General features: G+C 37.1%; 1 protein-coding gene across 5 annotated transcripts in view; it reads left to right on the top strand.

Moving 5' to 3' along the window:
- LOC132161072 (gamma-aminobutyric acid receptor subunit beta-3) overlaps positions 1-12,285 on the top strand; it is an 85,103-nt gene extending 72,818 nt beyond the window's left edge. For 3 of the 5 annotated variants that reach the window (XM_059570865.1, XM_059570870.1, XM_059570866.1), the window contains 3 exons: positions 7,944-8,188; positions 8,973-9,053; positions 10,779-12,285. In XM_059570865.1, the coding sequence (XP_059426848.1) occupies positions 7,944-8,188; positions 8,973-9,053; positions 10,779-11,126 (674 nt within the window). In that variant the 3' untranslated portion in view covers positions 11,127-12,285. The remainder of the gene's footprint in view (positions 1-7,943; positions 8,189-8,972; positions 9,054-10,778) is intronic. The other 2 variants (XM_059570868.1, XM_059570869.1) reach the window with 1 other exon arrangement.
- Positions 12,286-14,687: the final 2,402 nt, after the last annotated feature.

Genomic DNA, 14,687 nt, shown 5'->3' with positions numbered 1-14,687 from the left:
CTTTTAAATCACAGAGATAGATCACAGAGCGCAGTACAATATTTTTTTTAATCACATGTTTAATGTGTGCGAGAGTGTGTTTGTTCATGCACCCAGGTGCGGCTCTTTGAGATGATGATATGTTGGATATGGGCCTTCTTTAGGGAAATTGTCCTCATTAACCACGTTATGCGAAGAAATGAGAACACTTTACACTGGGAGAAAGGAGTCTCCTGGGTCCCCCACACATATACCCCCCATCTCACCTGCCTTTATGCATCATTACAAGGCCCCCAACCCCTGTCTATCTATTCTCTCACTCTTTCTCTCTCTCTTTTTCTTATCCTCTTTTTCTTTGTCTTTTTCTGCTGTCCTCCCACAGCCAGACAGCCAAATGAAAACAAAGGGATCAATGCAGCTAGAAAACAATTACATTTAACTTCCATTTCAATCCCAAGGCATGCTGCAGCACAGATGAATCTCTGCCTTAAATGTCTCTGTCTCGCGCCTCCCACTGCTCGCTGACTCTGCAGCCACATCCGGCCCAGCCCCGGCCCTGTATCTCGCACTGCATTAATGCAGCACACTTAAGGACTTGATTCATTTCAGAAAGGAAGTTATCAAATGATGCAAGAAACAAACATATCGAATGATGTAGATTATGTTGATGCCTTCTGATTGTTTTGCTGATGTGCTCAGTCATGTAGATTTTCAGAGGAGAATATTATAAGATCTTAAGACTGGCTAATGATTAAAGCAGAGCATTTTTTTTTTTGTTATATTTGTAGTCCAGCACTGCATGTGAAATATTGGAAGAATGAAACGGAAATTAATAGATTTTTTTTATCATGTTCCTAGTGTCATTAAAATTACCAATTGCCAAATATCTATTTAGTCATTATTTATTTATTATAATTTTAGCAAACTTGCACAGTGTCTGGCTTCACTCAAATATTAAACAGGCACTTTTTGACTCAGTTACTATTCAATTGTTTTTTTGTTTTTTTGAATATCCTATCCATGGACATATGTACTGTACATAAAAATAACTGCCTAAAAATGTTACCAAGATGGCTGCTGAGTAACTTATTGTTCAAATGAATAGTTGGCTAAAACATGAAAACTCTGTTGAAAATTAACTGTCATTAATTGTGTAATTCCAAACCTGTATGAAACCTGTTCTTTTTTGGAACACAAAAGCAGATAGTCTTCTGAAATCATATTATAGCTTTATGTGATGAAGTCAGATTCTTAAAAAATCTTTCAGAAAGATTTTGTGCACTGGATCAACCGATTTATTCAACAGATTGGACTCAAATGAACAATTAATTAATGAGTTGCTGCTTCTTCCAGGACAGATGTCAAGACTTTCAGTGAATATTGTATTATTTTGGTCTGTTCTTGACACGCTTCATTAACCAGACAAGTAACTAAATTCAACATTTTAACCACTTTTATAATACATTCATTGTACTTTTTGTCATTTTGGAAACTGACCATCTTCCCTTTCATCATCTTGGTGGCCTTCAAAAATGGAATTACATAAATGTTAATAATATAAAGACAAAGTTTTCCTTTTTGGGTGCACTATTTCTTTAAAAAAACTTTAACTAAACGCTGTTCAAAGTGCCTAAAAACAATCCGAAATAGATCTTGAGTGCTTGCCGTTGTTGTGCATTTCACTTTCAAAAGTCAAAAGAATGACATCACACATTATTCACTGCAGACAGGTCTGTGTGAAGGTAGATGTTTGTTCTGGTTAGGTAACTCCTCTGCGCTGAACTCTGTTCAGAGCTGAGTTTGATCCTCCCTTGCTGTGACCTGGTCATGCACAAATCAATGCAGTGTGCTCCACATACAGCCCTCTTCTTCACACCAGAATGCTGCTTTTGAGTTTATGTAAGCTAGGACAGGCATCCATCTGCCCACACATGTCCTCTCTCACTCTGGGGACTCAGGCCTTTACAGTGAACGCACTGTGGGAGTGAAGTGCCGACAATTTTCTTTGGTCTCTGGTTGTTAAATTGTATTCTACATTCTAATATTCAACTCCAATAATAAAGCTTGTGAATAAAAGGTCTGAAAGGCTAGACATGCTAATTTTAGGTGACTATTTTGTGCAGTTCTGTGACATCTCACCTTTTTCTAGAACATTGGATGGTGGTATGTAAAGTTAATGAGTAATGAGATTCCATACATTTATGACAGATTATTCATTGATTCTAAAGACCAGTGATTCTTAACCAATCAACAACAACACTAGGGTATTGGACGACTATAAATTAAATCAATTTGTTATAGAATAATATACTTTAATATAATATATTTTATTCATGGAACATTAAAAGTTATGGGTCAGTAGTTTTATTTGTATTTTATTTTTTGCATTCAATTACGTTGTCACGTTAATTTTTTATTTCAAGTAAATCTGAACTTTCTATTTGTCACAAAAAAAAAAAAATTGTGACAACGAAGACTTTCAACTGCTCATGAAAATGCAATTTTACCATTACAGGAATAAGTTGCATTTTAAAATATATTAAAATAGAAAACAGATTTTAATTTGCAATATTATGTCACAATATTACTGTTTAAGTACAGTCTTTTTATAGTTATAATATTCACCTACTTTGTAAGGCAAGAAAGCAGAACCTTATTTTTTTTAAATTGTTAAGATGAAAATGTGCATTTAGATAAAGTCAGCAGACAAAACTTACTGGATCTCTTTACTAGATTCATAGTGCTAATTTATACCCAATGCAATTAAACATTTAAATTAAAAACACTGTTAAAGAATATGCATAATGTATGTGAACGTAAAAGATGTTCACTTCAAAATTCTGTACAAAAATCACTTTATTCAGTGGGAAAACTGTTCTCTGCAGCATTAGGGTTAACTCTAAATTATTAAAGCCATTTAAATAGTCAGGAGACCAGAGAAAATAAGAAAAGCATGTACATTCTTTTCAAATCCACTGTTTGAGATGTTCTAGGCAGTCAGATTCTCGGTTGAAAAGTGCCTGGATTGTAATCCCAGGAATTGTGCTTAATGTAACTTTAAATGTTAATGTGATGCTGCTCACCGAGTCGAAACTAGGACATGGTTGCTTTGCAGTCAGTCGACAAGACCCTTTTCTCGTTAACGAGGTAACAGCATTCCTTAGGGAGTGTGAATCTGACGGAGACAAGGTCCCCTGTAAAGCACACTGCCCTGCACTAATTACACTTTAATTAGAGGAAAAACCCAAAATAACGGTCTGTAACTTTAGTCCTCGAGATCTAAGCTAAGATCAGGCTTGTCATAGTCAGGATGTACACTCATCACTTCCTTGTAGTTTTGCGATGTGGTTTGGAGAGGAAGTTGGCAGTTTGTTTGAGAAATTAGCTCAGCTATGATGGAGTCTTGCTGTGTTTATTGCAAAAGAGGTCGGTCCTTTGCAGGGCAACAGAAATATTGACAGTTTCATTTCTTGCTCCAGTCAGGCATATTCACACTTATGTCCCAGCACAGCTACAGCAGAGTCAGCAACAAACACAGTGATTTGAGTGGCAGCATTAACCGGGAGCCGGCGTTCGTAAAGCAGATTTATGTCTAATCTGAAAATGAGATTTGCAAAAAGGTATAGAACTACTAAATATGCAGAGCAGACATGACACATAAGGTTGTGTTAAAGGGATAGTTCACCTAAAAATGAAAGTGCTGTCATCAGCCTCAGAGTTACTTTCTTTTACAAAACTGAAAATTGGGGTTCAAAAAATATCTAACTTTATTTGCATGGACTAAAAGACTTTTTTGTAACCTAAAATATGTTTTTGACATTGTTTGCACATAGACACTGACTTTTGTTATGACATTAAGGAAATGTCATTGAAAGCAGCGACAAGTTACATCAAGATATTTTACAACTAGTCTCAGTCTCAGAAGGCACGTCCTCAGACCGCCCACAGTCTGTTCGCTGACCATCTGACTGATGCATATTGCTCACAAAACTGGAAAGCACTTTCTCAATCTGGCAAGCTCCAATCTGATTGGCTGACTTCACACAAGTTGTGGGAGTGAAGACATGGAGGTTTTTTTTTTTATAACTGTGCCTTATGAAAATCATATTTACAAGTCACTCAGTTGATAAAAGACAGCGCACTTTTGACAATAACATAATCGCTGGATTTGCCAAAGTTTGTCTTGTTAGTGGCTTCAATTTAGCCGTTCTGCTGCTGCGCTGGCTACACGCTTTTCTGTTCATTAAAACTGCAACAACTGTAACATTATTTTATCTATATGACTATCGCGCTTCTTTTTTTTAAAGAATGTTTTGCAAATGAGTTGACAGTTTGGAATGGACAGTGAACGAGCGGGAACTAGGCTACCTAGTCTTTGCTGGGATTGGCCAGAATTTCTGGCGAATGTATCATAGACGAGCAAGTCATTTAGCCTTCATACAATATCACAAGGTTGCATCCTAGTGCCATGGACTATAACATATCAAAGTGATAACCTGTAGAACAAATGGATGTTGTTGTACACACAGCATGGGTCTGCAGACCATTGACACAAAGGTAAGACGCGATAACTTATGTTTATTAAGATTTGCTGGTATTATGGCTAGGTCTTGTGCATTTGCACACAAGGGATCGGCTGTTTTAATTCTTCTCTTGCAATTAATGTTACGTTAGACTTCCTTAGCCACCAACTTAATTAGCTAGTTACGGTTTGCGTTCATACAGCAAGTATTGGGGGAGATGATTGTTGAGTAGTCAGTATCTTGTTTAATTATTGCTTGAATCTATTGCTGAATTCTGGAATAGTTGTGATGATGATGATGATGATGATGATGATGATGAGGAATGGATCAAGTTTTAGTCAAAATGCCTGATGTAGATTGGATGGATGCATGTTGTTGTGAATTGAGAGCAGTCAGATCATGGTGTGATAGTCAATAGTGTTCATCTGTGCTACACGTATTTTTGCTTTTTCAATCTTGATAAAATTTGTAGTGCTTAAGTTGTGTTGTGTGTAGATATGGTAAATTGTACTGGGAATTAAATCAAATTATTACATGGCTTGGTTGAATTCCACTGTAGAATGAAGTCTGTTATTTCTTGATAATAACACCGTTGCCATGAAAAACAGAGCGTTGCTATGGACGCGGCAGGATTCTAATCGTAGAGACGGAACTATTTTCTTTAGCGGAAGCAATACAATCGTGTTTAAATCAATAAACTCTTTTTTTAAATCAATATTTTGTGACAAATTGATTTATTTGGTGGGTAGCCATGTAATAAGCGGGATAATGTAGAGCGAGGCCCGATTTTGGGTTAGATTTTTTTCCCCGTTTTCAGTGGTTATAACAAAGCAACATGAAAGAGAAATTTGGTAATCATTGTTTAGGTACATTAAACCACGTCATGGCCATGTCATATTGTCAACATGGTACTTATATGATGATATGAAGCAGATTAGTGGGTCATATATCATATGTCTAATGCTTTGTACGGCTTTCTTCTTCATAAAACGAGTCGGACATCATCACATTTTTGTATACATTTTTATTTATTTACATTAATAAGATACAGGACGTCTTTCAAAACATGACCTGCGCGAAAGAGAAAAAAAAAATGCATCATTGTACCCAGCACTTCTGAAAATGCACTTCTGAATGCGTCTCTGTCCCCACCACATTTCAAACCAAACTGACGCCCATGACAGTATACAAACCCTAGAGTCCCTACAAGGATAGTCAACCAGACTGTGTGTGTCAAGTCACCCTTATTTATATAGCGCTTTAAACAAAATACATTGCGTCAAAACAACTGAACAACATTCATTGATAAAACAGTGTGTCAGTAATGCAAAATTACAGTTAAAGGCAGTTCATCATTGAATTCAGTGATGTCATCTCTGTTCAGTTAAATAGTGTCCGTGCATTCATTTGCAATCAAGTCAACGATATCGCTGTAAATGAAGTGACACCAACTAAGCAAGCCAGAGGCGACAGTGGCAAGGAACCAAAACTCCATCGGTGACAGAATGGAGAAAAAAACCTTGGGAGAAACCAGGCTCAGTTGGGGGGCCAGTTCTCCTCTGACCAGACGAAACCAGCCGTTCAATTCCAGGCTGTAGCAAAGTCAGATTGTGCAGAAGAATCATCTGTTTTTCGTGGTCTTGTCCCGCTGGTCATCTGAGACAAGGTCTTTACAGGGGATCTGTATCTGGGGCTCTAGTTGTCCTGGTCTCCGCTGTCTTTCAGGGATGTAGAGGTCCTTTCTAGGTGCTGATCCACCATCTGGTCTGGATACGTACGGGATCCAGGTGACTGCAGTGACCCTCTAAACTGGATACAGACTGGATCTGCTGGCTACGGTGACCTCAGAATAAGAGAGAAACAGACTAATATTAGCGTAGATGCCATTCTTCTAATGATGTAGCAAGTACATCGGGTGTTATGGGAAGTGTTCCCGGTTCCAGTTTACCTAATAAATACATCCTAAAAATCCTTTAACGGATTTGGATATTAGAAGCATATTAGTGTGTTATGTGTAAGCCAGGTTAAAGAGATGAGTCTTTAATCTAGATTTAAAACTGCAAGAGTTTGTCTGCCTCCCAAACAATGTTAGGTAGGTTATTCCAGAGTTTAGGTGCCAAATAGGAAAAGGCTTTGCCGCCCACAGTTGATTTTGATATTCTAGGTATTATCAAATGGCCAGAGTTTAGAGTTTTGAGAACGCAACTGACGTGGAGGATTATAATGTAACAAGAGCTCATTCAAATACTGAGGTGCTAAACCATTCAGGGCTTTATAAGTAATAAGCAATATTTATATATATGTGTGTGTGTGTGTGTGTGTGTGTGTGTGTGTGTGTGTGTGTGTGTGTGTGTGTGTGTGTGTGTGTGTGTGTGTGTGTGTGTGTGTGTGTGTGTGTGTGTGTGTGTGTGTTTGTACATATCCGAGTGGGTGTCTGAGCAGTTGGAGTACTGCTCCTCTTTGAACTCACAGTGATAGTGACTCAGGATTGACTCACACAATAAACAGAATAGAGTATCACAGCATAGAATCGATAAAATACATTGAAAATAGAAAAAATGCTATTGACTTTTCTATTTATATAATATAATCTATTATATAAGAAATTCTATTAAATATGAACAGCGTTTGGGAAAGCTTTGGGAAAAGGGAAGAAGACACTTAAGGAAAAAAACAACAACAACAACAGTGGTGGGCTGTTCTCTTCAGCTGCGGCCAAGCTTATCAGTCATGCTGTTTTATACCCTGTATGTTACTCTCAATTTCTCAGATCTGGCCTCGGTACAAATGAATCCAATATAATCAACTAATTAGGTCAGTGCTCACATAATGCATAATATACAAAAGGGTGCAGTGTTGTGGCTTTGTAGTGGCAATTAGAGGTTGGGAAACTGTCAGTTAAGGGATAAAACAGCATTTTATTTGGTATTGCAATCAATTATGAAGTTAACCAGGCTTCTGCCATCATAAGTGGATTATTCATAGCTAGATTTGACAGCGTTGTGGTTGTGTAATTCCATTTACTTAGCAGGGCTCCGATCTGGCATTTCAAACATTGTGACAGCACTCAGTCTGTAGCACCCATTCTCAGAGTCCAGATTCATGGTAGGCGTCGGAACAGAGGTGTCAAATGAGAGCGCTTTCATCCCTGGCTGAGTCCTTCCCTCAAATTTTAGTGTCAATGTGTTCTGCCTTCCATAAGCTTGTACTTTCAAATTAGTTACACTTGGTTGTACTGAGACTGACTGTGTAAACCTTAATTTACATATACTTCATAGCCCATAGTTTGCAATGGTTAGCTCACTCGTAAATAAAAATTCTGTCAGTATTTCCTAAACTTTGTGGTGCAACATTATCAAAAAAAAATCTCCTTTTTTTATTTTTGCTGAACTATTAAATTCATTTTGATATTATTAATCAATATTTTTTTTTCCCATACAGGTATTACCACTGTGCTGACTATGACCACCATCAACACCCACCTGAGAGAAACACTTCCCAAGATCCCTTATGTTAAAGCAATAGACATGTATTTGATGGGCTGCTTCGTCTTTGTGTTCTTGGCGCTGCTGGAATATGCTTTTGTCAACTACATTTTCTTTGGACGAGGGCCTCAGATGCAGAAAAAGTTGGCTGAGAAAGCTGAGAAAGCCAATAATGACCGCAACAAGTACGACGGCAACAAGGTAAAAGTCATTATTATCTATTGCAATGCCAGTTTGGAGAACGACTGTATTGTGTGCTAAAGAATTGAGCTTGAGCATGTTAGATTTTTTTGGGTAAAAGTTTTTTGCTGTTCTAAGTAATGGAGTTTATAAAAATGTTGCAATAAAAGAACATTGAAATTTGTACTGTTCTTCAGAATTAAAGTGATAGTTCACCCAAAAACGAAAATTCTGTCATCATGTACTCACCCTCATGTTGTTCACATGAGTTGCTTTCTTATGTTGAACATAAAAGAAGATATTTTGAAGATTGCTGGTAAACAAACAGTTGGTGGTTGCTATTGACTTCCATAGTAGGAAAAAAAATACATGACAAAATTAATATTTGTAGCCTTCAAAATGCTTTGGACAATTTGTGGTAGTACTGTGCAACACTGGTCTATAACTGATCAAATTAAATATAAACCATGAACCAAAAACATGTCCTAACCAGACATGATGTGACGCATTACAGGATTCTATTTTTAGCTGTAGTTTCTATTTCTGCAATGTCAAGGCTGGAAGAACAACATACAGACAATGACAATGATAATCTCAAGTGCTTTATTTAATGTTAAAAGTATCTAAAATAACTTTGACTGTCATTTTTTTAATTGAAGGCCACTATCAATTGCATGCAAATAGTTATGCAACAACAACATCTCGGAATGTGTAATTTTTTCTTTTAATCACATGACAAATTCCAGACTGAAGTATTTGAGGTTAAAGCAGATGAAGAACATGATGTTTGTGTTTTTCTGACCAGTCTGTTCAGGAGGGAGGCAACTGCAAGCCATCATCTGTTAAACAGTCCAATCAGGTACAAGGCCACCGTCACTCGCGAGGGGTGAGTGTGTGTATTGCTGACTGTTTTGTCAACAAAGCTTCCTTCTGAAAACCTCCTAGCAACAGTTTTCCTCTTATTTACTCTTATGTTCTCACAGCAAGGAAAATTTGGTGTATTAAGAGTTCCTACATTGTATTCAGTGGTCTTAATCAATTGGTAGAGGAATCCTCTACCAAGTGATTAAAACCACTGAATACAATACAAGAGGATAGTCAGATTAGATATAGATCTGTCTTCTTACTTCATACTTAAAATCTTAAATTTGAACTTAAATGTATTTTTGTACTATTTTATCTTATCTATCATATTTATCTTATTTTAAATTTTGCTAATTTAGTTCATGTAATCCCACTTAATTTTAACATTAGATTTTTTGGTCATTGCTTCAAATCCAGTGTAAATCTGGGTCCTGATTCAAAAGTTATTTTGTGCCATCTTGCTTTTGTGTCTTTGTTTTTCTTCCTTGTTCACACGTAATGGTGTGATTTCTGGTCTAGTTGAAAGTTCAGCAAGAACCAGAAGTCTACTTGTGGTATTATTCATTTAGTTGAACATTCTGGTTCAGTGCACATCATCTCAGCACAATGATATACGGTACTATACTCTATTGCTGTTCTCTCGTTCACCCCATCACAAACACTGTTCACGATTACAAGTGCTTGAGCTATAATGGTATTTTTGCAAAAATGTATTTCTGAATTATTTATTACTGCAGAGACTCTGTGAGGTAACAGTAAATAAACAATTAATCTCACATAGAACACCTCCTCTTGTGAAATAACCTGAACTTGTTTTTCAGTAAAATAGTTCTATCAGTTACTTTTACATTTTTTTCCCCTTGTTTCAGTCTGTTATTTGAATTAATGCACATTATTTGTGTTCTCTGTGTGCACCGTATAATAAAAAAACTAATTTTTTTATTGATTACAAAAGATTATAACAAATATATTGCTTTTTTTAGGGCTCCTACATTGTCTGGGTTACATTACAATTTCAAGCCTACATCTAATGGATGAAAACTTCTACTTTCTAATATGATCCTTGTGAGGTTACCAACTGACACAACTTGCTCTTTTTTTTTTCAGTAATCCTGATTCAGCTCATTAACAAAACAGCCATTTATAACCTAAATATGATTTGAGATTACAGTTGTACAACCTAATTGTACTGAATATTACACTTTGAAATTGTGGCTTGTTAAGAATGTCTCATTATCATATTGTTGCTAGAATGATGCTTTAGCGTGTTGATGTTTGATTGTAAAATGATTGCTGTTCAGTTCTGCTATACTCTAGAGCCCAGCACTTCAGCAGTAATTCATGTCTGGGGCATGTGACTATGGCAGTGCTTTACACATATACCATTATTATTTTTCCTTGTGAGCATTCCATGTAGTGGTTACATAATGGAACTGAAGAATCGTATTCAAATGACAAGACTGTGATCAAATATGGCTATATAAATCTAGTTGTCTTTTACTTTTGTGCAAAGAACACCTCTATTGTAACTTGTCTTAACTAGCCACTCTTCATTCTTCAAATACCCGTTTCCTATTCCCTTAGAAAAAAATAGGCTTGCTTTGATAATGTCTTTTTAGGACTTTAAAGAACAACTTCCTTTTAATGTGATTGCTTGTTCTGTTCAATTTATTTAACCCTTTAAAGGGTTTTATGGATTTATGGATTTAAAGAAAAACATGGTAACCAGGATTGTCTCTGCTTTCAGGTGGATTCCCAGGGAAATATCCTTCTGACCACTCTGGAGATCCACAATGAGGTGGCCGGGAACGAGATCACCACCAGCGTCAGCGAGGCTCATAACTCCACTTCAATGGTGTTCGATAACTCAGGGATCCAGTATCGTAAACAGAGCGCAGCACGGCCAGAGGGCCGCCACAGCATGGACAGGAACACACAGCCCAAGAAACCGCGGCTACGCAGACGTTCCTCCCAGCTCAAAATCAAAATCCCTGACCTCACAGACGTGAACGCCATCGATCGATGGTCACGGATAATATTTCCCTCAGCTTTCTCTCTTTTCAACTTGATCTACTGGCTGTATTACGTGAATTAGGCCTGAGATGTCAATGGGTTTTTTTGCCCCTTCACAATTTTTTCATGTTGCCAAGTGGAAAATAGAGACTTTTTGTTTCGCTCTGACGTACTTGTAAAGGACGTACTTGCGCGCCATATATATATATATATATATATCGAGATTTTTCTAAAATTTAACCTTTGCAATGTTGTGAAGGCTTCAGAAGGAATGCTACACACACCAAAACCCATTCTTATATACAGTACATATGTACTTAAACATACCCATTCACACATGCACAAAATCAGTTTTCTGAAAACCATCTATGTACATACATGTTGCAATTTTTGAAGCCACAGGACTTCCGCATGATGCACTCAGAACTGTTTTTAATTTGTACATGTTGCTGTTTTACTCTTGATTGAAAGATGCTAATTGCAAATGTTTCATGCCAATAAAGCGCAGGAGATTAATATTGATAGAAGATTATATAGATGTGAAAATGCAATATAACAAGGGTTGTAGGTCAAATCATGTCTTCAGTTTCAAAGCTTGCTACGTAAACATCAGCTGCACTAAACGTTGCTGTTATGATCTTATTAAGACAAAGTTTGTATATAATCATGTTATGATATGCTTTTGGAACATGATTTCCATCCGCCTTGGGTTGATATGATTATACACCACTTTTTGCAATCATGTAAAGTGCTTCAGTACATGTAAAATAAGATAATAATTGTACACTTATCTCATTCCAAGGATATCAAAAGGAAGAAAAAGAACAAATGTGAAGTATTTAAATCAGGGCCTGCAAAGGATTTCCACGATGCCATTCTGAACATCAAGCATAAGTAGACAAACAATCCTGACATTGTGTTTTGCATTTTGTTAGTAGATGTGTAGCAGAACTGTATGATTTTCAAGTGAGAGGATTGGGTGTTTTATTCCCCTCCATTTTTTTAAGTCATTTCAAATATCATTATGGGCATATATCATATGTATACATCGTATGGCCCATACATAACACATCCCTTTATTTCCTTCCCTTCCAGTGAGGGTTATTTTTGTCAAAGGTAAATGGAAAAGCTCGTAATGCATTCGAGGGAATTATACGTTGACATCAAAACAAAACTTGTCTCAGGTTCTCGTCCAATATGAAAATGACCCAATTTTTTTCTGATGGTCAGTATTCACATCATATGTATTGTGATTAATTTGTATTATATCCTTGTGTACAGCAACAATGATTACATAGATTTAGACAGCATGATATTGTTGGCATTTAGAGATTCTACACAGATAAATGATTTTGTTTTGGCAGATTTCTTTACCAGCGGTCATATGCACTTACTCTGTTTCAGGGCTGAAAAGTGCTGTCTGGTTGAGAGTAATGTTGTATACTCATGCTTGCAAATCATCAAAATATAATTATAAATCTCTTCAAAATATCCTGTGTGTGCTGTTAATGTCATTTTAACAGGTTGCTTTGCAGTAGCATTGTGTCAGTAGATGCTCATTAATTCTTTGATTACTTTTCTTCCCTCTTCTATTGTATGTTGTAAATATATAACCCACAATCCACTCATGTGACCCATTTCCGCCCCCCCCCCCACCCATTATTTATTTCTGAGGTTTTATTCTGTACAGTCAACCCCACAAGTGACTAGATCTCTATTTATGAAATGTGTGTAAATGATTAGATAAATGAGGGCTGAATGTCCTGAGGACATTATGAGAAAATGGAATAAACTTTACTCTTTCAAGTAATTAGTTTTGCCTTATTTCAAATTCTGATGAGGTGTTTTTAATATATTTTAATTGTTGTCATTATCAACATCGTTATGGATACAATTATGCTTACCTCCTCACTATCATTTTAAGTGGGACATGTATTTATGGGTCCAAGTACTGGGAAGAGGAACGCTTTAAAAATGAAATAAAAATATCAAAGTAACTGACGAGCTATTGACATTGGAAGGACTTTCCTGAGGTAAACGTGTGGACTGTTTTTGCAGTGGTTTTATTGACGTTTTGGGAGGTTAGGCAAGAGATGTAGATTTTAAATAAGCTGTACTGTAGCTTTCAACACCTTCTAATGTTCATTTAAGCTATGTCTTTCCGCGTTATCTTCCAATGACATTTATTGTTTTTTTCATTCAATGTTATTGATGCCAAGAATGCATCTAATTATTATCGTTGTTTTATTTAGCTTATAATCGCGTTTCTCGACATACAGTTCATGATTTCAAATGACAGACCATGTTACATTTGGTTATAGACTCACCTAAAGGATTATTAGGAACACCTGTTCAATTTCTCATTAATGCAATTATCTAATCAACCAATCACATGGCAGTTGCTTCAATGCATTTGGGGTGTGGTCCTGGTCAAGACAATCTCCTGAACTCCAAACTGAATATCAGAATGGGAAAGAAAGGTGATTTAAGCAATTTTGAGCGTGGCATGGTTGTTGGTGCCAGACGGGCCGGTCTGAGTATTTCACAATCTGCTCAGTTACTGGGATTTTCATGCACAACCATCTCTAGGGTTTACAAAGAATGGTGTGAAAAGGGAAAAACATCCAGTATGCGGCAGTCCTGTGGGCGAAAATGCCTTGTTGATGCTAGAGGTCAGAGGAGAATGGGCCGACTGATTCAAGCTGATAGAAGAGCAACTTTGACTGAAATAACCACTCGTTACAACTGAGGTATGCAGCAAAGCATTTGTGAAGCCACAACACGCACAACCTTGAGGCGGATTGGCTACAACAGCAGAAGACCCCACCACGTACCACTCATCTCTATTTTGCACAAGCTCACCAAAATTGGACAGTTGAAGACTGGAAAAATGTTGCCTGGTCTGATGAGTCTCGATTTCTGTTGAGACATTCAGAGGGTAGAGTCAGAATTTGGCATAAACAGAATGAGAACATGAATCCATCATGTCTTGTTACCACCGTGCAGGCTGGTGGTGCTGGTGGTGGTTTCTTGGCACACTTTAGGCCCCTTAGTGCCAATTGGGCATCGTTTAAATGCCACGGCCTACCTGAGCATTGTTTCAGACCATGTCCATCCCTTTATGACCACCATGTACCCATCCTCTGAAGGCTACTTCCAGCAGGATAATGCACCAGGTCACAAAGCTCGAATCATTTCAAATTGGTTTCTTGAACATAACAATGAGTTCACTGTACTAAAATGGCCCCCACAGTCACCAGATCTAAACCCAATAGAGCATCTTTGGGATGTGGTGGAACGAGAGCTTCGTGCCCTGGATGTGCATCCCACAAATCTCCATCAACTGCAAGATGCTATCCTATCAATATGGGCCAACATTTCTAAAGAATGCTTTCAACACCTTGTTGAATCAATGCCACGTAGAATTAAGGCAGTTCTGAAGGTGAAAGGGGGTCAAACACAGTATTAGTATAGTGTTCCTAATAATCCTTTAGGTGAGTGTATATCGATATCGTTAAAATAGGCTACTTCCTCCTGTTCTCCTAATTAATACGCAGTGGCAGAAACATATAAATCAATTGTAGGTTGATATATCGATTTCCCTTGCATCATGTAAATAAACACTGCGGCACTTTCAAAATAT

This window comes from Carassius carassius, chromosome 17 (genome assembly GCF_963082965.1).
Source record: "Carassius carassius chromosome 17, fCarCar2.1, whole genome shotgun sequence".
In the NCBI taxonomy this organism is placed as follows: Eukaryota; Metazoa; Chordata; class Actinopteri; order Cypriniformes; family Cyprinidae; genus Carassius; species Carassius carassius.
This window is presented reverse-complemented; position numbering and strand designations above follow the sequence as displayed.